At 39.8% G+C, this 24,713-nt stretch overlaps 2 protein-coding genes and 1 non-coding gene across 3 annotated transcripts; 1 reads left to right on the forward strand and 2 right to left on the reverse strand.

The window, feature by feature from the left end:
- Positions 1-5,403: 5,403 nt before the first annotated feature.
- Positions 5,404-5,476, reverse strand: TRNAA-CGC. The gene has a single exon. It is a non-coding gene; the product is annotated as a tRNA-Ala (tRNA).
- Positions 5,477-6,140: 664 nt separating this feature from the next.
- Positions 6,141-10,810, forward strand: LOC122667982 (calcium-dependent protein kinase 17-like). Its single transcript, XM_043864488.1, has 8 exons — positions 6,141-7,231; positions 7,763-7,906; positions 8,101-8,253; positions 9,370-9,485; positions 9,751-9,918; positions 10,046-10,173; positions 10,344-10,443; positions 10,697-10,810. The coding sequence occupies exons 1-8, from the start codon at positions 6,541-6,543 to the stop codon at positions 10,787-10,789; spliced, it is 1,593 nt and encodes a 530-aa protein (XP_043720423.1). The 5' UTR covers positions 6,141-6,540; the 3' UTR covers positions 10,790-10,810.
- Positions 10,811-12,630: 1,820 nt separating this feature from the next.
- LOC122667983 (zinc finger CCCH domain-containing protein 31-like) lies at positions 12,631-23,607 on the reverse strand. Its single transcript, XM_043864489.1, has 3 exons — positions 23,314-23,607; positions 14,193-14,262; positions 12,631-13,359 (listed from the first exon to the last, which is right to left on the reverse strand). Exons 1-3 carry the CDS (start codon positions 23,522-23,524, stop codon positions 12,885-12,887), a joined length of 756 nt encoding a protein of 251 aa, XP_043720424.1. The 5' UTR covers positions 23,525-23,607; the 3' UTR covers positions 12,631-12,884.
- Positions 23,608-24,713: the final 1,106 nt, after the last annotated feature.

Raw genomic sequence — 24,713 nt, forward strand, 5'->3', positions numbered from 1 at the left:
TTTGAATTGACTTTTGAAAACCAATACGGTCCATGGTCCAAAATGGAGCTGAGCATGCACAAAGAATTCTACTCAGCTTAGTCAACTCAAGAAGTCTCTGGTGACCATGCATGAACCTACTACATATATAGTCAAGAAAGAAAGTTACCAATATTGAATCAGTTTAAAGACTGAAAACATTACCAAAAAAAGAAATATGGGTATATGACCTACATACTCATAGAGCAAATCCATCAATTTTGCCCATGGATTGGTGTAATGGTCCGACCTGTCTTCTATGATTTTCTCTCTTAGCCCATTGTTTTTTTTTGTTTTTTGTTTTTTGTTTTTTTTTTTTTGATGGGATGGTTGTTCCGAGGGTTTTGAAAAATTGGATTGAATTGGCCAAGGCCGATCTCGATCCCCCTTGATCTGTTTGATTCGATTCTAAATGAAGAAACCCTAGATGCCCAAAATATAACGATTAACTCCGGAACCAATCCGGAGCGATCCAAGAAGGCAAAAGGTGTAAAAATGAAAAAATCTATAACGTTGCAGAAAACAATGAAGATTGCAAAGAAACAATTATACAATACAAGGATTAACGTGGTTTAACAAAATTGCTTACATCTACGGTGAGATGATCTGCTTCACTATCAATGGAGAATAGGGCTACAGTGGCTTCATCCTCACAACGCTCTCAGATTACAGATAATTAATCATTGGTATGTAGCAAAACCTACATAAGCACACATTACCGAAATACCCATGTAGCCCTAAAAAATATTTCTTCAGGATCTGCCGCCCCAACCCCCGCCATGGACAATAGTTCATCAAGGCCCTAGCAATGAAGATAACACACAGGGTGAACCAATTCTTTCAAGCCTTGGGCCCTGTGATCCTTCAGAAGCAACCCACAAACTTATGCGACGAAATACAAGGCATCATACCCCCAACAATAGGGTGATCTAATGGGACTGAAATTTATTGAAAATATTGTTTGCATCCTTAACTATTAGCATAATAAGTTTCATCTCAATCCAAAGTCCCACACAAAAATAGCTTTTGAAAACTGATCGAGGTCTTATGATTGAGATGGGATGTCAAATTTGGCACATGATTAATCCCAAAGATGTTCAACTCATTCAGTAATCATTTAATTAATTTTTTTTTTAAAAAACCACTGTCAATGTGATTGAAAATGGTGGATCATTTTGATAAGTTCATCAAAATGGGCCATCAAAACGAAAATTTTACCAAGATGTGCGGCACAGCTCAACCGTTGGATGTCCCCTTGGCACACCTTGAGCGCTGGGCTTCCTGGAGACGATCCTGATCCCATTCAGATACAAATAGCTTTTGAAAACTGATCGATGTCTTATGATTGAGATGGGATGTCAAATTTAGCACATGGTTAATCCCAAAGATGCTCAACTCATCCAGTAATCAATTAATTAATTAAAAAAAAAACCATTGTCAATGTGATTGAAAATGGTGGATCATTTTGATAAGTTTATCAAAATGGGCCATCAAAACAAAAATTTTACCAACTAAATAAGATTGTTTCAATGACCAATGTGCACTGCCATAAACATCGGGCTTTAAGTAGGGCAATTAAAGGGAAAACATGAACCATAATATCCAATACGAGTAATTTTTGTGTATGAAATATTCCTTATTTTCTCATACATATTTTATGACCGTGTGTAATCTATTCATTAAAATGATCATATTTCATAATTAGGATCTATTCTTGGAGGGTAAGTCAAGCCTTCAAGGAAGGGCAGCTCAACCTTGGTTTGGTTCCCATGTAAGATATTCCTAAAACTATTTGGATGTCCATGGTCTTTGTTTTTTGTTTTGGTTTTTTTTTATTTGGGGGCTTGAGCATAGTTAGTAAGTTTGCGTATTAATTGTCGTATTAATATGCGTATTTCGATCGTATGAATCAATAATTCGACTCTTACCATATTCTATCAAATAGTATAATTTTATACGCAACTCTAAAGAAACACCGTATTAATTAAAATATTAATTGCGTATTAATACATATTTATGAGTTTTAATTAAACAAAATAAAAAAACTAAAACCTAAAACCTAATAGCCCAAATGCTAGAGAGAAACTCCCAAACTTGAAACCTGACGACTCTCGTTCTAACAAACCATCTACTCTCACAGTCAGAGAAAGCACTCAGGTTCTCTGATCAACATCAAAGAGTCTAATTCTAGTCCATATCCATCAAATCTAGGTATCTTTCATCTTTCTTTCTTTCTCACCCTATCTATGTTTGTGTTGATAAGATTTATATAGATCTACAATTCTTCACGAACTAGGGTTTTTTTATTTATTTGTGTTAGTTTGTTTTGATAGACATGGTTAAACTTAATTAATATTACATGTAGATATTCAAAAGAATGAGAAATTATTTCAAATTGGAAAGCCATATTAGTTTTGAGTGTTCATGAAGGTATGAGAGATTAGAATTCAGTTGCAAAAAAATCAGTTTGCTCCTTGATTTTTACTAAGATAAATTCGTATTTTTGCTCCCGTACTTTTACAGAGCAATCGTATTAAAATATGTATTAAACACATACCGTATTATTGTTGTACGCATTTTATTGCGCCGTCGACTTTTTGAAAACGTACTAACAATAGCCGGACAGTAGAATGCTGTTACTTCATTGGAATGGCACTTTACTCTTACTAGCTTTGGTTAAAAAGAGGTCAGAGCCCTTAAATAACCACAGAACACATCTTCTCAGAAGGTGGAGAAGACTTACCTTTATAGATCGATCAGAACTATTTTAGAGATTGTAGCCAAGGCAAAGCTCATTGGAATTAAGGTTAGTTCATTATCAATAGCAGAGGAGCTCTCACAGTTATCAATATGAGCCTCAGGAGCAGAGTATCTCAAAGGAATACCCAGAGGCTACAAGTTGTTTAAGAGGATTAGCAGAGAGTTCAAAGTGATCTCTTCGCCCATCCGAACTTGCAGGCCCACATAAAGGGCCCAAAGAGGAAACCACTACCAACTAATAACACCTACTCAACAGAAGCCAAAATTCTTCCTTCATCTCTACTCTAAAACCTAAAGGTAAAAAGGAGAAAGAATGCTTAGACACAAGGCCATGTGAAATGACCACCACACTACCAGAGAAAGTTAGAAATTCCTTAAGGCGTGGTAGTCATTTCGTGCGATCCTGTGTCTAGGTGCAAGGATTGTGCCCAACATGCGACCGATCAAGTAGCATTCTCTTCCCATATTAGAGAGAGGAGTTCCCCCTGATGAGTGTGGCCCCTACGTGTGAACGAGTCAATGGAAACACACACAGAAGCATCAGCAGGACAGATACTTCCGCCTTTCATGGGGGTGAGGCGGTCATTTTGCCTCCTCACCCACTCCCACCAAAAAAAAAATTTTATTTTTCCCTTATATTTAAGGTTCAGTAACTATTAAGAATAAAAAAATAAAAAATAAAAAGAAGATCCACAACTAATAAACTGAAAGTCATTTTTTCACTCAAAAAAAAAAGTACACCTAACTTCCCCACCTGTAAGAAAAGGCATCTACTGGTTTCCCTTGAGCAGTTCCTCTTCTCCCCTGCTCCTTCGTCTGCATGTTCTCCTCAGAACTCAAAACTCTATTTTAATTTCTTTCAATAGATAAAAAGATATTGATTTTCAAGCAGCGATGATGGGTTATCGAGTGGGTGATTCAGTCGAAGTTTTCAGCAAGGAAGAAGGTTTCGAGGGTTCCTACTATGCGGCCAAGGTTCTGTCGGTGGAAAAGAAGCAAGTTTTAGTAGAATACAAGACACTGTTAACTGATGATGAATCGAGTTGGTTGAGAGAGATGCTTCATTGCAACCAATTAAGGCCTCGACCTCCTGAAATCAGAGTCTCTGAGTTCCGATTAAACGATGAAGTGGATGTTTATGACAATGATGGATGGTGGGCTGGGAAGATAACGAAAATAGATGAATCGAAGTACTATGCACAGTTTGATGGCAGTGGAAGAGGTGGAGTTGAAGAGCCGTTTTCTCAGGTGACAGTTATAGATGAATCTAAGTATTATGTTTACTTCCCTTGTGGAGATGAGATTGGTTACCCCTTTTCTCAGTTGAGGGTTCATCAAGAGTGGAAGAATGGCAGATGGGTTTCTTCCCGGTGAAAGAGGGTTTTTATGGCCTTTGAGTTCTTGAGTTAATTTAGAAACTTTATGGGTTGTTTGTTGTTGATCTCTCTCTCTCACTCTCTCTGCCGCAGTGGTTGTGTTGTTCTGTTACTGTTGTTGGGGGATTACTGCCCAATCCCCCCCCCCTTCTAACTTTATGGTTTCATCTTGTAGGAATTTCTGGTTGAGCTTTCTGTTCTATGTATTTGTTGTATCAATTGGTTGAAATGCTCTCTCTCTCTCTCTCTCTCTCTCAATTTTAAACAAACACTTAGACGTCCCTCCAATCCTCTATCAGTTATGCATTTTCTTACTGAGATACATGATTCCCATTGAGTGAAGAAAAAAAGATAAAAAAAGGTAGATAGTGGTGTCCACGGATATTTTATGATTAGGAAAAAAGAATGTCACCCAGTCGCGCCAGACATGCTATCCTGCGTCTTGACATAGGGGTGTGCGAAATGACTGTTGTACTGCTGATCATTTTTTGAGATTCCAAAGGGTGTGACGATCATTTCGTGCCCACTTTGTCAACTAATCTGGAAAGCCTATACACCATTCACAAAATTCATTAGTATGAGAAAGATATACCCAACAACATTAAGGTGATGATGCCTCAAGTTACCTGTTTAGAATACAATTTAATTTTGGATTTGGATCCTCTGCTACTGCCTGCCCGTGCGATCGGAGTGCAATCTCATACATGCAGGGGCGAAATGACCGCCCTACTCACTGTCCAAGGAATTGTTATCCCCTCCAATTTGCTATCCCCTCCAATTCCTCCAATTCATCACATGGGGGTAAAAATGACTATCCTACCCCCTGCCCCAAAACACTGCCCAAGATGGGGTCCACTCTCCCCTATTAGAGGAATTGGAAGTGCCCATGAATTGAAGGTGATAATTATTCTTGCCGAAGTACCCTGCCTGTGTGAGGCTGCATGCCCGCCGCACAGGCAGGCAGCAACAGAGAATCCTGATATCCTGTAACTTCACTTATATGGAAGCTTTAAAGTTTCATGTGATTCTACCCAAAAAAACAAAAAAAAAAGTTTCATGTGATATCCAAAAAGGTTGGGATAAATCTAAAAAGGCCAAGAAGCAGAAGGCTCATCCAACTTGGGAGAAAGATTGAGAATATTGGAGGTTGAAACGGTTACCTGAAACCATGTAGGAGGTAATAACAAGCCTCAAACCATGAAGACCATCTGCAGCAAAGAAAATCGAATAAAAGATAGTCAAAACGAATTGGAGGTGCGGGGAATCGAACCCCGTGCCTCTCGCATGCGAAGCGAGCGCTCTACCATATGAGCTACACCCCCGTTGTATGATATAAGAATATAAATATAAATTCTTCTCATAGTATAGGCCCATGGCACCTGCCGGGAATAAATGTTATGGTCAAAAGCCCATAATTCCTTGTAAAGGTATCAAAACCTAGCCCGAAACAATAAGATCAATCGAAAAAAACCCGGATTGAGTCGAATCAATCCTTATTGGATTGTTTTGTACTGGGGTATGATGGAAATGCCTGAAAATTGAACCACATCGAATCAACCGATATCCAAACCGAATGATCTCCTTGCCCTTCTAGGTATGAAACATTTCCTTCGCACCTTATAGGTGTGCTCCTTTATGCCACTTGTGCTGCAGAACTTTGTCCTATAAATAAAAAGAGAAAGAGCATGCTACTTGATCACATGCGGTGCACAGCCTCTACGCCCGGAACCACTCGAAATGATCACTGCACCACACACAGACCAGGTAGTGTTTTCTTTCTCCAAAATAAAAATCTTCTTAACACAGTTCAGAAAAGTACAGAACTTTTTTTTTTTTTTTTTGGGTTAAACAAGTGTAGGACAGTTGAGATCACCCGCTACTGTTGTTGACTTTGAGGGGCACAAAATACAAATCTGACCATTCTTTAAGGGCACTTCTGTCAATCCAAAAAACAGACAGCGATGCCCAACAGTCCAACCCACAACCATCTCACTCCAGTTTTCATCCCTCTCACAGCCGTCCACCTTTGTTAGCCGTTAATCAAACCCCAGAAGAGAAAAAACGGTTGATTCCCGCCAAATGCTCCCAACCCCTCTCTTGTCTCTGACCTGGAAAAAAAAAAACCCCCCACTTTGCACCAACGACTCTTTCAAACCCATTTCAAAACACAATCTTCCCAACAATGCCCCACCATCAATCCTCCCTGTATATTCTTCATTAGTCCAACCTATTCTCTTTCTTCTTTCCACCTTCCCTTTTTCATGTTTGTGCCTTCTTTTTGTTCCTGTATACATGTATCTCCTTCTCCTAACAACTCTTTCTTCAAACCCCATAACCTCAATTTCCTACCTCTGACCTCTCCTTCCCTCAATCTTTCCCTTCTACCATGGGGAATTGTTTCTCCCATGGCAATAAACAAGCCCCAAAAGCCCAAAAAGATGAATTGAACCCCAATAGCGAACCTCCCAAGGATGAAAATAGAGCTCCTGAAAATGTCACCGCACCCAAGCTTTCGAGCGTCGCACCCACCCCTGAACCGCCCGCCAAGCATTCGAAGTCTGCTCCCATTGGACATGTCTTGGGACGGCCAATGGAAGATGTCCGGGCAACCTACAATATAGGGAAAGAGCTTGGTCGGGGACAATTTGGAATCACCCATCTATGTACCCATAAGGGTACAGGCGAGCAATTCGCTTGCAAGACAATTGCGAAGCGTAAACTTGTCAATAAGGAGGATATTGAAGATGTTAGGAGAGAGGTTCAAATCATGTACCATTTAACAGGTCAACCCAACATAGTTGAATTGAAAGGGGCTTATGAGGATAAAAATTCAGTACATTTAGTGATGGAATTGTGTGCCGGAGGAGAGCTTTTCGATCGGATTATTGCCAAGGGGCATTACACAGAGCGCGCGGCAGCTTCATTGTTGAGAACAATTGTACAGATCGTTCATGATTGTCATTCAATGGGAGTCGTACATAGGGATCTCAAGCCAGAAAATTTCCTTCTATTGAACAAGGATGAGGATTCCCCTCTCAAGGCTACAGATTTTGGTCTCTCTGTGTTCTTCAAAGAAGGTTTGTAGCTTAAAACGTTTTTGGGAAAACTGAGGAATTTCTGTTGTCAGAATTTTTTTGATATGCCTGTTATAGTTGTAGGGCTGAAGAGTATATCTCAATTTTAAGGGGAAGGGGGGTGGATCCAGAGCAACTGAAATTTTAATTTAAATGACTGAAGGGGAATTAAAATCGGGGTTCTATAGAGGAAATTAAGAAAATTTAGATATGACTTTAAATGAAATTGAGATTGGAAAATGGTAATATACTTCAAGCTTCACTCAGAATACTTACTTTTCTGAGTTTCTTTAGCTTCATAATCATTTCAGAGAAGAATGAAAAGGTTCTCAAAATTAGTGTTTATGTTTCTTCAGACAATATTAAGCCTTTAAGCAATGGCTAATTATATCTTGAGTTGTATGGTTGGATTATAACCTTCCCCACCACCTCTTTTTTTTTATTATGAATACTGAGCATAACCATAGAGGCTTCCCAAACTTGTTAATTAATTTTCAGTTCAACTAAGGTTATTTAGTTTAATACTTCTAACAGGCGAAGTGTTCAAAGACATCGTTGGCAGCGCATATTACATTGCACCTGAAGTCTTGAAGAGAAAATATGGACCAGAAGTGGATATATGGAGTATTGGAGTCATGTTGTATATACTTCTCTGTGGAGTTCCTCCATTTTGGGCTGGTGATTTTCTCTTCTTGTACATTTCATTGGCTGCTCTTCCTTTCTTCTATCTCATACTGCTTTAATCATGGCCTGGTAACACATCACCCTCCACTCACTTTCCCAAAAATTTAAATAAGAAAAGAAGAAACAATAAAAAAAAAGAAGCTACAGATTCCTGAATTCATGAAACTCTTACTTAAATAAATGGACAGAGTCGGAGCATGGAATTTTCAATGCAATCTTGCGTGGTCATATTGACTTCACAAGCGATCCATGGCCTTCAATTTCATCTGGAGCAAAGGATCTTGTCAGGATGATGCTACATGTAGACCCCAAGCAAAGGTTGACACCATTCCAAGTTCTTGGTAAGTATGATTCAGTTCCTCAAGAATTATTGTGTCACATCCAAAACTATATTTTTACTCAGTTTCTTATTACCAATAAATTGGTTGTCGGCAGTCCAATATGCAGATCAGCTCCCCCTGGCCCAATTAATATTTCAAATTGTAGATCAAAGCCATAGATGGTATGCTGAGGATGTTTTGTGTCAGAAAAAATATTGTATCCCTAAAGCCTAAAGCAGTATTAGATTGGCATTTGCCTACCAGACTGTTTATACATCCAACCCACATCTGAAGCTATTAGGTGGAGAGATCCAACTGGTATATGAATCATCTTAGTTTTGAACTGTATGGTATGGTCTCAAACATTGACTAAGGTAACCTATTCAAAACTCTCTGCAGGTCTGTTTTTCATGACTCAGTAAAAAAACGGAACGAAACAGAGCACGTATAATTGTCAAAGTAGGGTTTCTGGATTTTGAGAACAGCAACTACAGATTGAAATGTTCAGTATGTTGAAGATTAGTGTTCTGAAAAATAATTAGGGATCCTTGTGACTGAATATGTATAGGTCTATTAGGTCTAAAACACGGTTGGAGTAGTTCTGTTAGCGGGATGACTTTATACTTAATCAGTGACAATGTATTGATGCCTTTTAGTAGGAATTTGCTGAGACAAACATAAACACTAGGATTTTTTAAAATTGGTAATTGGCAGTTCTAAAGAAATAATTGAACTAACAGTGAAAGCAAGAATTAAAGATCAAGAAATCAGAGGTCAAAATCAACAAAAGATGAAAATTTTCATAAACTGTAGAGTGTAACCCCTTCTTGATCAAGAAATATCATCATACCAATCTTGATGCAAGAACGAGATGCTCCATCCGAATGAATATGCACAATTGCTGATGATCATATTGAAGCCCTTAATTTAGAAGAGTGGATTTTAGTTGGTGTTTTCCCTTTGATAAGCTAACCATAAGCTAATGCTTTTAATTGACCTGGACTAAATTCAACCAACATTGACATGTTCTTGTCTTTTTTATCCAAGGGGAAAAAGAATTTTTTTATTTAAGGTCAAGCATTTTAATAATGATTATGACAGGTGCTACACTTGCTAACAATTCAAGTTGATTTACAGCTCACCCATGGATCAAAAAAGACGGAGACGCTCCTGATACACCACTTGATAATGCTGTCCTGAGCAGGCTCAAACAGTTTAGAGCAATGAATAAGTTCAAGAAAGTTGCTCTGCGGGTATATTTCATAGCTCAAATTTCACCTTCTAAAGTTTCTTGTATTGATGCAAAATCACCAAATTTTGAAGCTTTAATGATGAAATACGTTGTAACTTTCATTGATTTAATACAAACTGAATAATGTAACAACATTGTACATCTGAAGCTTTCATTGGTTTGGACAGCGACAACTATCAGCTGAACCTAAAAGATCTTTCAGTCAAAACCATCTAATCCAGTGTATTTATTCTGCTGAACTTGTCTTCTTATATGGAATTTGGTAGGTTATATCAGGTTGTCTATCAGAGGAAGAAATCATGGGACTCAAGGCGATGTTCAAGAACATGGACACTGACAATAGTGGAACTATAACACTTGAAGAGCTGAAACAAGGACTTGCCAAGCAAGGAACCAAGTTATCTGAGTATGAAGTTAAACAACTAATGGAAGCTGTAAGTTCTCACAAGTATGATTATTAATGGAGAAAACTCTCTCTTGCAGTTTTGAGTTATTAAAATCATACATAATTAGTGGTTTCTTTCTAATCTATCACATTTTTATTTAATTTTTTTTAAACAGGCCGACGCAGATGGCAATGGGACCATAGACTACGATGAGTTCATTACAGCAACAATGCATCTAAATAGAATGGATAGAGAAGAGCATCTTTATACTGCATTCCAGTACTTTGATAAAGATAACAGTGGGTATGTAATAATAGTAAATTAAAAACCACATCTTGAAATCATGGTTAGGCCACTTAACTGTTTTTTATGGTTATTTTCCAGTACTAAGCATGGCATGTTGAAGTTTCTTGATTCATTGATAGTACTTTCCTTTTCATATGTTTTCTTTTCTTTTCTTTTCTTTCAATCAGGTATATTACCACAGAAGAACTGGAGCAAGCTCTCCGTGAGTTTGGCATGCATGATGGCAGAGACATAAAGGAAATCCTTTCTGAAGTTGATTCTGACAATGTAAGCAATAAATCTTATGGGAACTGAATCCTTAATTCATGGAGAAAACACCAAATGAGAACAGAATATCTAAAGAAAACACGCTTGATTCTCATATCTTGAATGCACAGCCTAAAGGTTAGAACAGCAACCGATGGTTATATCAACTATCAGGATACATAAGGGATTATGTGCCACACAATTTGATCATCCATTACTGCATAATTTTATATATGAATCCACTGATTCTTATAAACATTTCTAATCACTGCAGGATGGTCGGATCAACTATGATGAGTTCGTTGCAATGATGAGAAAAGGGAACCCTGAAGTGAACCCAAAGAAGCGACGCGATGTATTTGTTTAATTGGAGTGGCATTGATCTATAGTGAGAGAAGAGAAAATTCCAATTGAAATGGTTGTATGTGACATTATATTAATCTCCCAGATGTTGTCATGGTGGAGAAGCTGTGAATATGTGAAAAAATTCAAGTATGCGTGATCTCTCATGTACAATAATTGAAGAGGGGGAAAGGGAGGGGATTGGGGTTGGGGAAGGACATGAACAAAACCATTTGTAAATTAAGAGCTTATTATGGGGTTGGTTTGCAGTTTTCTTCCCTCAGTAAACATTGTAACCATCCAGAAGATATAGACTACTAATGCCTAGGAATCTAAGTGCACGTCTATAATTTCTCCTCTTTCCTTTTTTTCCCTATCAGTTTGTGTGTTTGTGTGTGGGAGGGGAGGAAGGGGGGGTTAAGTATTGTATTTCTCCTGTGTCAGACTTATAGATACACATACAGGTTATGCAACATGCTTGTTTCCCTGTTTACTTGCTAAAATAAAACTGCATCTTAATGGGAAAAAATTTATAAGGGCTGGTCCAGGAGACCAGGATCATTCACAGAATGTTCGGGATCGTTCCCAGAATGTTCCAGGAGAATTGTATTGTTGGGAGGTCCAGAGAACAATTCAAACCAGCCCATTATATTTAAAGGTGAATTCAAATTTAAAAGTATAATCCCTCTGGAGAAACAAGACTGGGTTGAAACTTGTATATAGATCCAACCCATTTCTTTCATGTTTGAATCATAGGATTTAGATCCCAGGCCAATTCCTTACAAAACACAGCAACTAAGCCTGGACTAGAATCACAGTGAGGATTTGAATATAATAAAATACTAAAAGTGCATCCCATTGTAGTCTCCTCAGTTGTCCCTGATTTTATCAATACTCCTTGTTTTGTGCCACATGGCAAATTAACTCGGATTGGACTGAAGTTTGACTGGTGAACAATGGATTTTGAGGCCCAACTATGAGTCCTGCTCCTCTACTTCCGCCTGCCCGGTACTGCCATTCGCCCCACACACAAGCAAGGCAGAAAATACCGCCTTACCCCCTGCTCAGGCAGGGGTAACACGGTATTTTCCGCCTTGCTAGTGTATGGGGTGCACACGGCAGTACCAGACAGGCGAAAATAGAGGATTTTGATTTGCCCAGATATACACAAATTTTCAGCCCCAACTGAAATTCCACACAATAGTTATTGGAAAACGTGTTATTTTGCTTCCGGGCGAGGGCGTGCCAAGACTCCACACCCTTTAAGGCACAACCCCTACTTGTTTTGAGCCAAAACTTTGACCAACAAGATATGTGTCCGATCCTCTATCAAATGCATCCATCCATGTTTGCCATATTTAGACCACAAGAGGGATTAGGTCTGCTTTTGGTGCATTTTTTGTCGATAATGCATTACAAAAAATCATACCAAATGTAATCTTAGTCGTCCACCCATTATTTTTAACATCTAGACCTATCATTTATTTAACATATATTTGTCATTTCATCTTCTCAACATTAACATTGGGTCTCGGGAATCCCACCCCTTGAAGAACTCAACTCTAAATCGTGGTTAAAGAGAATGAACTATACAACTATATACTTTGAATACGTTTGAAATCATATAGTAGACTATTTAAAATTAAGGTGTGTTGGTATGATTTATTGGAATGCATCATCGACCTAGAATGATCATTCTCATAATATAAAACCTGTAAGAACTGCTGGAACAAATACAAACTCAACTCCATCACCAAAACAATACAAATAATTGTCTCAAGTCACTTCAGTATTCCATTACTTTGTGACTAACATTAGCCAGCAGTTGGGGCTGCAACAGCTACAGACAAAATCTTCATTACCATAATATCTACCTCGTCCCTCTGTAGGAGTGATCTGAAGCGAGTTCTTCTAAACGCCAGAGCCATGCTGTCACAAATTTCTCCTAGAATAGAACAGGTTCTTATAAAACTGAAATAACAGTTACCACCCACCAGACTGAATAAAACTTCATTAGAGGTTCTGGTCATTCATCAATCCGATGAAATAATAACACCACCATATGCAAGTTTGGTCGACAATGATAAAACCCCACCATAGTGCCCATCTAATACCCTCCATTAATATACTTGTACATTTTCACCAACCGGACCAGCTGCATAGTTAGCAGAACCATCATTAACTGCAACATCAGGTGGGCTTGGCTCACAATAGCCTTGAGAATTGAAGTTTGAGCTTCCAACTGTATCTGGGTTTGTGAAGCTAGAGTCCCCACCAGTGAATCCAGGAGGACCTCGTCGGATGTTCCCTCGAGAATTATTACTGTTCGGTGGCCGCAGATCTCTCTCCCCATGAGCAAAATGACATTTGTCACCAAACCGGCAGCCCTCAGGAGTGTTGTACCGGTTGCAAAGCTTTGTTTTGAAGCCACTAACCATGCCAGTTGGGTCCCCCATGGGGCCCATCTGTTTCCTCTGAGAAGCAGCAGCTGACACAGCTGAGAGAGATACTACAGGACTTAGACCCAATGAACTGAGACCCCCTGGTACATAGTGCAGGAAGTGGCAAGATTCACCAAATGGGCAACCTGAAGTACTGTTGGAAGACATGAAAATGGTAAATATAATGCCTTTAACAGCAATACAATAAAGTAAACAATTTTGGTCTACATGGGAGAATCCATATGTAGAATCCACCGGGATATATACTTAATGAGTTCCAAGTTTCAACTACAAAACTGACCCAATCAGATCACTGTACTCATTGAATCCATGCTGTTTCCCTGAACCGTATATTATTTATATAAAATCCGAAAGAGTGCAACAGACCAAATGGTCGACTTTATCCAATAGAGAAGTTTCTTGGATTGGGGAAGGCTAGGTGGGACCCATCAACAGGAGGATCCAAACAACGTGCATGAAAGCCATCTGGACAGCAAGCTTTAACATCTACAGTTAAAGACTTGAAAATACCTATTGTTTCCACTTCCTTTTAATATAGACCTTCACTAAACAAGAACGAAAATTGGTAATTCGGATGTAATCAACGATAAAGGTGGTCTATCAGGTTCAAGTCTTTAACCAATTCCTTTAAGATAGAGATGAGCCCTTTCATTTCACAGAGATTAGCAATCCCGGTCATATGAAATATATATTCAACATTCCTCCCCTTGAATTATACCTGAGGCCTCAGCTGCAGCAATTTTTCACTTCCATGTCATCGAAAGCTGATGTGAGAGTGAAACTGCTGCCATGATAGCAATGCCAGACCTGAAAGACAAATACTGGTCTGGTTCAAGAACTTTCAAGCTCAGCTATCTTTTTCCTTTTCAGCCATTTATCTATGGGGAATGTTCAAGAGGGTCAATTTTGAATAATAAAGATCTGTATTAGAAATGGTGACCAACTACAGATTAGGAAAGAGCAAACCTGAAGAATTTCATGCAGGGTTTTGGCCTTCCCCCAGAAGGCAGGCCAGGTGGTCCTACATCTCGGCCATCTGCAACAATAAATTAGTTATAAGGTAACTTGAAATAGCCAAAGAAGCTTGAAGAACAACTGAATTTCTCATTGCACCATTCATAACTGGATCGTTTTCATTGTTAATATAAATATTCTAAAAGTAGACCATTTCCTTGAATAAGCCATACATCAAATACCACAGGACAGTCAAGGAAAAATTGGGAAGTTACAAAAATATTTTGACCCAGCCTGAGGAAGGTCGAAAAGACTAAGCAAAGACTTAAGGATTAGTTTTCTAGAGACTATTTTAAGATTATGACCTATATGAAAGGCATCACTTTCTTTTTTCTTTTTTTTTTATTATTTGGGTGAGCACAAAAAGAAATAAACGCCAATGATATTTGATGTATGGCTTATTCATTAAAATGGTCAACACTATGCAACCATGGTTTTGAAAACCGTAGATTTGAGTCATTATGGGCCCACCTAAGTGACAAACAAATCAAATAATAGGACTGATGTGAATTCAGAAAATCCGGTCTTAGCCTTAATAAGGAAAACTTTTCTTCTTCTCCCTCTAGTAAAACCAGAACCCAGCAGTAACCTGTCTCAGCTTCAGTTGCAAGAACTCTCTTGGTTCATCTCCCAACAAGATGAGATTTCAAACATATGCTCCCAGCATCTGGACCTCTTGAATTGACCAACAGCAAGTCAAAAAATTTAATTTCACGAGCATAATAACCTCTGCAACCAGCTCCTGGCGGAACAAAGGAAACCAGTTCTGCACTTTGGTTTACTCGTCACCATCCATGCTGACTTTTGAAGTCAGATTGCACAGGCTGGGTCGCCTTATGGTAGGTGAGTAAACCCTCAAATCCCAGTAAGAAAGGATCAAGAAGGAGAAAGTTCGAACTCAAATTTTTAGGGGCTGGGGTACCGCCCAGAAGAGCATGATGGACAGTATTCTTGGGGCTGAAACAGTAACGGGAAAATAGTATAACAGACAGGATAAGGGAAAAGAGGAAGAATAATACAAAAGAAGTATCGAATCGAAGAATAGTTCTTATTAAGGCTAAGGCCTGATTTGCTGAATTGCAATCAGTCCTAAAATTTGATTTGTTTGACACTTGGGTGGGCCCATAGCGACCCAAATCTCGATTTTTCAAACCCATGGTCGCAGCAATTGGTATCAAAACTGAATATCCTCCTCCATACCCTAAATCATGGTGGCCAATAGTGAGGTTATTCAACAGCTCAACTCCAATAAATCAGGAGGAAATCAGAGCGGATATTGCTCTTCTCTCAGATTGTGTGGACACCCTCAACACCACTGTCAATTCCCTTCAGACCATGATGGCATCCTTGCAAACCTTTATTGACAAGAGGGTAGCTTCTGATAAGAGAAAGGGTCCACTTCTAGTTGGGATTCTTCCAACCCCATGTCCCCAACCCTCTGCCAGGGCGGTTCTCTTCAAGGGGGCTAATCTCACGTTCAGCCACCACCCCCACTACCACCATATGGAATTGTTCAGAATGATGATCATTTTTATGGAGCCGAAAGGGAAGTGAAGCTAGATGTCCTTGATTTCTATGGGGATAATAACCAAAAGCAGTATCTCAACTGAGTCCATAGCCTAGAGACAATCTTCTGATGGTATGGGTTGACTGAGGCCAGAAAGATTCTATTTGTTAAGGACAAACTGAAGGACACAGCTCAAATCTAGTGGACCAAGTACCAACAGCAAAATTAAACCCAAAGCATCGGATTACTCAGTAATTGGATGAGTTGAGCGAAGCCCTGAACCAGAGATCCTGCCTATCAACTACAAGTAGCACATGCACCTCAAGGTCGTACAATTGAGACAAGACAGCATGGTAGTTGAGTATGTGGCCAGATTTTATTATGTATCCACTCAATTTGATTTTGAGTGGGATGAAGAAGTATTGGTGGCACAACTTCGCAATGGTTTGCATCCTTAGATCAGTGCCGCATTAGCATCCAATCGATTGCATATAATGGAGGATGTTATACAAGTGGCATTTAAGGCAGAATAAAGTTTGAAACGACCATATATCAGAAGACTTCTACAGATACTTTTCCTAGTGGTGATAGTTCTAGTCAGCACCAATCTTCTCCTTAGGTAAAGTCATTCAGCAAGACACAGGCTAGCAGTTCGGTATTGAATCTTCTAGGCTAAACCACCCATACTCTCCACCTCGAGGTCGTGGTTCTAATAAACCTGGATGTCAAAGGGCTGCAATTCATTACCTCACGTGCAAAGGGTACAAGCATGTCTCTACTCAGGGTCCCAACCGTTTGGTAGCTTATATCGACAATGATTCTTTTATACCTATTGCTCCAGAAGAGCAACAGAATCTTGAGACAGTTTGTTTGGAGGCAGAGCGTGAACCTAGTGAAGTCAACAGCAATGACAATGATGGGGAGCAACAACCTTATTATGTTCTTCATCATGTTTTAACCACTTACAAGGTTTTCGACAAGGAAGAGTGGCGCCCTACAGCATTGTGGCCATGAGAACACTTGTTACTTCAAGCACGGTGGACTCATTGAAGCATCTTCCCGCGAAGGACCTTCCAGCCATCAAGCTCAAGCGAACTGCAGGATCATTTCTCCTCCAACAAGTTGACTCGGATAGTATTCTTGGTCCCCATCCAAACTTGATGGAGTCAAGTTCTTAGAGTTGATGCAGTTGCGTTGTATGGTTGGACCGGAACGACCCACTTTTTGTTCCAAAGGAGCTTGTAGATATTTTTTTATTGGGATAGATATGTAATCTTTTATTTATTTATTTGGTAGGGAGTTGATGCAGTTAAGTGGAGATTTTCTTAAGATTAGTTTCCATATTGAGTTGGGTTTGTTTTATTCATATGAACGCACATGCGATGGAAGTATTTGATTTGAATTGAATGAAAAGAAAAATGGGCGTGGTTATCGTTACCGGTGTTGTGCGAGTGTTGGCTATGTGGCCTTTCCCAACAACTCGAAACCTCTCTTCTCAAATGCTCACTCTTAGTTCTTCCTTATTCCCTTTCCTTTTCTATTTACCATTCTCCTCTCATTCTCCTTCTCTCTAGTTCTCTCAGTATTCTCTTCCTTAATATTATCATTCGGTCCCTGCTACCAACGGTATTTCTGAGTTGATCACAAGTTGTTGGAACTTCCTAGATTAAAGGCCATTGGGCCTGAAATACTTGAAAATAGTATCTTACCTCTGGGCGACTTGACCCCTAGGATCTCAGTTCTGAAAGATTTCCCTGCTGTGAGAATCGAGTTCCTCTTTAGACCTGGACTTGTGCTTACCGCCAGGTGTAGTTGCAGATCCTAAAATTCCTCTCTTCATGGACTGTTTAGGCCTGTTGGTACTGGATTTATAGAAGACCTTCTGTTGCGATTCGAACTCTAAAGCCGTATTTCGATTGGGTCTCTCTTAAGAGAATTCTAACCACAAAACCAGTCCACCTTTGTGATGCAGAATGATCACCAAATAGGGCTTATTTCTTTAGAAATAGGCCTAGGGTTGGGTTATATACATGTTGGGCCTTTGTTCCCAAGGGTTTTTTATGTATTAGGCCACTTTAATGAGCCTAAACTAGGGGCATATAGGTTGCATACGGGATTAGCCCAATACTTAGTTATTTTTATGTTTTTAGATTGAACCGGTTTAGATTTGGTTGCATCCAATTGGTTCAATGGGTCTAATTTAAGTGAAATGTTCCTATTGGCTAATAGGTTCTTATATCCTATTGGCTAGTATGAAATCTTCACTTAAATTAATTGTTCTAAGTTAGATTCTTTTATTTTAAGTTAGTAAGGGTAGTTAAGTCATTACACTGTTTTAAGTAATTAATTAGACTTAAACCTCTCCCTTCCACGTTTTTGTGAAGGAGAGGTATTTAATTTGTAGTAGGAATTGGCCTATGGCCTTATTATAAATATAAGATATCGTGGGAGGCTCCCCACAATTGAAATTTGAATTAAAAGACTGTTTTATTGCCGGCGATCGCGCTACTCCTTGCTCTTCAAGAGTGTTTGCATCCTTGTGGGTACATCAAAGTGGAAGGGTGGGTGGAATCCTGCGACTCCTTACGCCGTGACGGCTGGGAGGGTCTCTCTTCGAAGGTGATTTCATCCTTCATCCCTTAACTTGCTGCCGGTGGAATCCTATAGTAAGTTGAGATTTAAATTTCTGTTTTTAGTTTCCTTCCCTTCCCCATTCGATCCTCTTTTTATTTCTATTTGTATTCCATAAACCCTAGCCAGTCTTAACTCTGCCCAGACCTGTTCCCTCATTAGATTACCATCAAAATCAGGCTACAACCCCCTTCCTATGTCCCCTCCACTCGATCCAGCTTTGGATCCCATCTATCCATCGCAAACCCTAAATTCTTCTTCCCCATTAAAACCCTAATTGGCCCAAATTTTGTCTAGACTGTCTCAGCCGACTGATTACCTTCATAATTGGATCGAACCTTCCCCCAAGTCCCCCTAACACTCGACCTAAACCCCAGCCCCTGAATCCTACTGTTAACCCTAGTTCTAGTTGTTTTTCTTGATTACAAAACCTGAAACCCTAACCCTAAATCTGCAGAATTTTGAAACCTAACCAAATCCAGATATTTTTATATCATAATGACCCTCTAAACCTGCAGATTAAAACCCTATAAACCCCATTCCCAAATTCCCATCCTAAACCCTAATTTTGCCCTAAAACAGCCCCTAATCCGCCCTAAACAGCAGGCTTAACCAGAGCTTGATTCTACCTGGCTCCTAGTAGGATTATTTCCTATTCTAGGACTACATTACTTTGTCACTGTTCTGATTTTCGAAGGTTGAAGACAACCTATTGTGGCTTGTCTCTTTATAACAACAAACTCAGACATGTCCCAACTAAATGGGGTCGGCTACATGGATCCTTGCAAAATAAAGTCGGGAGAACTGACTGAAAGTATGAAGGATGAAGAAATGCAGAGACGAAAAAAATGATAGATGAAAAGTGAGAGGAAAGAGGCACAGCCCAGGAAGTAAGGAAAATCTCAGCTAAACTCAGACTACGCATGTCATTCCTTATAACCTCTCCCTACGGTCATTTGAGGCCTGCCCCTAGCTCTTTTAACTCCTTTAATCAGGATCAGATCACTCCTCCTTACTGGGGCATCTCCAGGCCTCCGTTGAACATGGCCATACCACCTCAAACGACATTCTCGAAGCTTGTCATTGATCGGGGCAACCCCTAGATCAGCTCTGATACGTTCATTCCTTACTTTATCCTTCCTAGTCTTGCCACACATCCATCTTAACATCCTCACCTCTGTTACACATAGCTTCTCTATATGGCACTTCTTAATTGCCCAACATTTCGCCCCATACATCATAGTTGGTTGGACAACAGTCTTATAGAACTTTACTTTAAGCTTTGAAGGAATGTCGGTGGCACAGTACTCCGGTTGCTCCTCTCCACTTCATCCATCCCACTTTAATTCGCTGCAAAACATCATCATCTATGTTACCTTCTTTATTTATGTTGCAAGCTGCTAAACAATGGGTGGTTGGCAATGGATGCTCGATTCGTTTCTGGTACGACAAATGGATTGGGGATCAAAGTATTGAGGATTTGCTTCTCCCAGCCCAGATTCCTCGCACCTTGTCTGCCTCGGTTTCTGATTTTTTGGAAGAGGGGTCTTGGTTTTTTCCGGAGGTAAGGGTCCCTGCTCTACAACATGTTTTCTCAAAGATTCAAGATATGGGTTTTACTGCCTCTGATAGGAGGGACAAGCATGTTTGACCACACTCTTCTTCTGGAATCTTCATGGTTAAGTCTGCCTGGGACGTTTTAAGAGTAAGGGCGGCTACCCCGCATTGGTTCTGGGCGATCTGGCAACGAGCTCTCCAGCCTCGAGCTTCTGTGTTTGGCTGGCGGCTAGTGCAAGGGGCACTTCCTACTGATGACACCGTGTGTAGAAAGGCAATGTCTCTCGTGTCCAGATGCGAGCTCTGTTGGGCTGACGTTGAATCGGGAAATCACTTGTTTATAAACTGTGCTTTCTCGGATCCAGTTTGGAGAGAAATTCTCTATCTCTTTAGTGAAAATTGGAGTGTCTTCCCATCGATTGAGCTTCTATTTTCCTGGAGGCGTAGAAAGGCAAAGGAGGTCCCCCCCCCTGAAATATGGGAGGTAGCTCAAATTACTACTTGCCAACAAATTTGGATGGAGCGCAACAGATGGAGGTATGAAATAGGAGAAGAACTCCAATGCAGGTGGTAAAGTTATGTTTCAGTGATGTCACAGTTTGTTCTCGTGGTTGTGGGGTGATAGTCAAATCAGTACATGATCTGATGTTGGCTAGGAAGTTGCATCTTGATATATCCAGACCTCCTGCAAAAAATATTGTTGAGATAAAGTGGAGGCAACCCCTCCTGGATGATGGAAATTAAACATTGATGGATCATCCTTGGGTATCCCTGGGTCCTCAAGAGCAAGCGGAATTTTTAGAGACTGTTTTAGTTTAGTGATCAGAAGCTTTGCATCTGACCAAGGAGTGGGAACTAATTTCATGGCCAAAATGGCTGCTTTCCTTATTGGAGTTATACAGGCACGAAATCTACATATTGCAAACCTATGGATTGAGAGCGACTCGGCGGCTGTGGTTAAATCAATTCTTTCTCGCAAGATACCTTGGTATTTCATGCAGACATGGTGGTAAGTCTCAATCTATTTGGACTCTATACAGCGGCGAATTTCCCATTGTTTCAACGCGGCTGCTGATGCCCTGGCTAATCATGCAGCTAAAGTGAAAATTTCAAATGTTTGGAACGACGCCCCTATCTTCATAACTCAGCCGGTCTCTTGGGACGCGTTTGGCCACCCTTCTTACAGGTTTACATAAATTTTATTTGGGCCTTGGGTATGTTTTTGTAAAGATTACCAGAGGTTGCTATTTTGCTGATGGCAACGCCGAAGGTGAAATGGCTATCTCCTGTGTTTTTCTTTTTGGTGGTTCTACAGCCAATCTTGTAACTTCCTTTCTTTTATTTTAATACACACATTGCTGATCTATAGCAAAAAAATTGAACCCAAATATCTAAAATAATCACTTTGCGGTATCTCTCTCTCCTCAACTTTCACTATGTCAGTATTCATCATCAGTGTGACGAAAGTTACCACTCCCTTTTATCCCTTTTACCAAAATTACCACTCCTTTTACCTCTAATTCATTTATCCTTTAATTAATTAGTTAATAGTTTACCCTTATTCATTAATTCCTAATTTCCCTCTTGTCCCTGCCTTTATTTAATTACCATTCTCCCTTTTAAAACTCTGGTTAACTACCAGATTGCCACTCTCATTGCATATTGACCTATTTAGGCACTTGGATGGGCCCATAGCGATCCCAAATAGGTATTTTGAACCTGGGATTACATCACAATACCAATAATTTATAATCAAGTAATAAAGCTCAAGTTCTGTTCAATCAATAGGGAATCATTTTGGAAGCAGTCTAACAGATGACCAAGAACTAGAGAAAGCTTCATCCATGGCTAATTCTAGTGAGTGATGGTGACAGAGGAACTTAAAATGAATCAGACAAGTGAGAAGAAACTTAATAAAAAAAAGCACCAGAAACAGGATTAGAAACTCATTGAAGAGTCTAAAAATACATTTCCTTAGATGGTTTCAAGTTAGGAAATGAGACAGGATCTCATGTGTCGACAGTAATTGTCAATATTTCCAATCTACATCATGTCCTCTTAAGAAAAGATGCATTTGAAGTGAACTCTACAAGGTAGTAATGTCATAACAGACAGTTTACAGGACTTTGCATGTGGGAAATGAATCATATTGTGAGTGTCTCAACCTCTCAGGTCTGCTTGGAAGGAATCCAGTTTCAACCCTGGAGAACAAGCAATTTTGATGGGAACAATCCCCAAAATGTACAGGTATATTGGAAGCATCTAATCCCTGAGGTACACAGGGAAAATGGAACCATCTCCAGCACATACAAATATTGATGAATCTATCTGAGCAGAAATGCCAGCAAACTCCACCAGGGTTCATGGAGATTTTGGTTAAAGAAATTCAGCTTTGGGCTTATGGTTATTGTGGTTCACAGAGGATGCAGACACCACTTCTTCGTGAAAGAAAATATTAGAAAAAAATATAAGTAGATCATAGTTGGAATGCTCTTAAATTCTTGGTAATGGCAGCTTGAAGCCATGATAAGATAGACGTTAATGTTTGACATCTTCCGATTTAAAAATGATTCTTCACACATCAACATTGGACGTTGAGTTAACTCTTGAGGTTAAAGGTTTACTCATTAAGAGCAATGAACGTCAACCATCACAAATGGATATTTGCCACAACCTATATGATATTAAGAATATATAAATACAAATCTAGTATAAAGAATCCAAATGAGCTATGGTTAGTAAAATGACTTTGAAAAATTGGACACCAGAATGTTGTTCAGCAAGAGAAGCATGTTTTATATACATTGACCAAATTGGAGCAATAAGATTAGTCTGCATGTCCCCTAAAAAAGGCAGCAGTAAACTAACAATAATGAGAAGGGCCATAATAGAGTGAACTATGATATTCACCCAGCAGAAATATCACTATGGAGAGATTTTTTCCAAGAGAGTTTGGTGTCAGACAACCCCACACGCATACTTTATGGACCATGCCAAAACAAAAACTTCATCGATATTGTCTATGGTTTCTATTCCCCATGCACCAGAAGGGCTTCCTGCAAGTTCCCCACTAAACAAAAACAATCCCCAGCGCCCGAGGTCCCAAATTGAGTAAAAACAAATGATCTTTCGCATCCATAAGCACCATAATTAACATGCAAATCTAAAAAGACACGTAAAATACTATCAAATGCCCTTATCATTAACAGTTCAAATTCCAAAATACACAACCACAACCGGACTAAGATAAGAAAATTAAATTTTGACCTCTAATAATTCACCGCAAAATAAACAAACAATAACAGAATCTGATAGCGAAGAAGACATGGCAGATGAAATCTATTCATTCTAGAAATGAAGGGGGGGAATACTATCTACCAGCTGTAACGTGCCGAAATCTGCAGTTCGATCCAAAAGGGCAACCTTCAGGCGTGTTGAACCGCCTGCATTCGAGATCCCCACCTCCATTACTTTGCTGGTAGAAGCCCCAGTCTTGATGTTCCGAACCTCTAGGGTTTACTCCAAATCCACCGTTTTCAAAACGGGATCTTTTGGGATGAGGTTCCATGGATAGATCTCGAAGGAACATACAACGGGGACTAGATCGGACTCTCGATTTCGGAACAAAAAATAGAGGAAATCGAGATCCTTTTCACTTCGTTGGTTTCTAGGGTTTTGGTAAAACTAGAGTCTGGATATGGTCCTACTTCCACAATTGCGTTTACAGGCTTACAGCAACCGAGATGGGTACATCAGCATACGGATATGGGAGAGGTCGGAGAATGAGCAATGCTATGCTGCCATTGCAGACGTGCAGTTGCATCGAAAAATAAAGAAAAATTAAATAAATCCTCGTTGGGTATTTATATGTAGGTGAGGGTTTCTGAAAGGGAGTGTGGCTCATGCGCCAATGCGGGCCAATGGATATGTGACCCTAAGCATCAACAGGGGCAGGATTTCCACTTTTCATGGGGGCAGTCATTTTGTGCCTCTCTCAGACGAATTGGGTTCATATTCTCATACGTTCATGGGTCCCAACTAGGGGTGCAAGTTTGGCCCTATCGGTCGAGTCGGGCCTGGGTTGAGGCTTTGGGTCAAGCCTGGCCCGACCCTATTTGAAGTTATACTATAAAATATATGTTGATATAATATATGCATTATAAACTTTAAACATCACCTACATTTTGTTATATAATATATTATATAAGAAGATAATAATTGATATAATACATTTTATTATAATGTTATTTTACGTGATAATTTTCTCCCCCGACCCAATCCAATCCATGCATTTCCTTAGCCCTCTCCATGATCAAGGCCAATCATGGTCGGCACGGCCCTACCCTGAGGGCAAGTCAAGGTTGGGTTTTTCAGGCCCTGAGTTAGGGTCGGGTTGGGACTGGGCCCAGCTAAGAAGACTCAGGGTTGGGCTAGGGTTTTATAAAGCCTGGCCCAACCCGACCCTGTTGCAACCCTAGGCCCTAGTTCCAACCATCCACATGGTGGGACCCACACACAGTGGATGCCATCTAGATAGTTGGAACCCATTCTCATACGTGAGCCCAATCCCTCTTGGACTGGCGTAGGGCCACATTGTCTTTTAGGATTCTTTTCCCTTATTTGGCGTGGATACCAGTGTGGACAATCTCCCATAGATCAGCAGTGAGTCTAGTCAAATGGATAAGATCGAAAGCGAGCTTTTTGCAAATAGCGGAGGCCGGAGATGCAACTATCTCTTCGCAAGCAGATTTTTGCAATGACAAAAATGTCTCTGCCGG

Source organism: Telopea speciosissima, chromosome 7 (genome assembly GCF_018873765.1).
Source record: "Telopea speciosissima isolate NSW1024214 ecotype Mountain lineage chromosome 7, Tspe_v1, whole genome shotgun sequence".
Classification (NCBI taxonomy): Eukaryota; Viridiplantae; Streptophyta; class Magnoliopsida; order Proteales; family Proteaceae; genus Telopea; species Telopea speciosissima.

Bases quoted from the DNA above. Each gene is read 5' to 3' on its own strand.
- LOC122667982 (XM_043864488.1), top strand. From the start codon at position 6,541: ATGGGGAATTGTTTCTCCCATGGCAATAAACAAGCCCCAAAAGCCCAA. The intron at 7,907-8,100 runs GTGATTTTCTCT...ATAAATGGACAG, and splicing joins AGTTCCTCCATTTTGGGCTG to AGTCGGAGCATGGAATTTTC. The intron at 10,444-10,696 runs GTAAGCAATAAA...TAATCACTGCAG, and splicing joins CTGAAGTTGATTCTGACAAT to GATGGTCGGATCAACTATGA.
- LOC122667983 (XM_043864489.1), bottom strand. From the start codon at position 23,524: ATGTTCCTTCGAGATCTATCCATGGAACCTCATCCCAAAAGATCCCGT. The intron at 14,263-23,313 runs GTAGATAGTATT...TTATTGTTGCAG, and splicing joins ATTTCGGCACGTTACAGCTG to ATGGCCGAGATGTAGGACCA. The intron at 13,360-14,192 runs GTTTGCTCTTTC...GTCTTCCAACAG, and splicing joins CCCTGCATGAAATTCTTCAG to TACTTCAGGTTGCCCATTTG.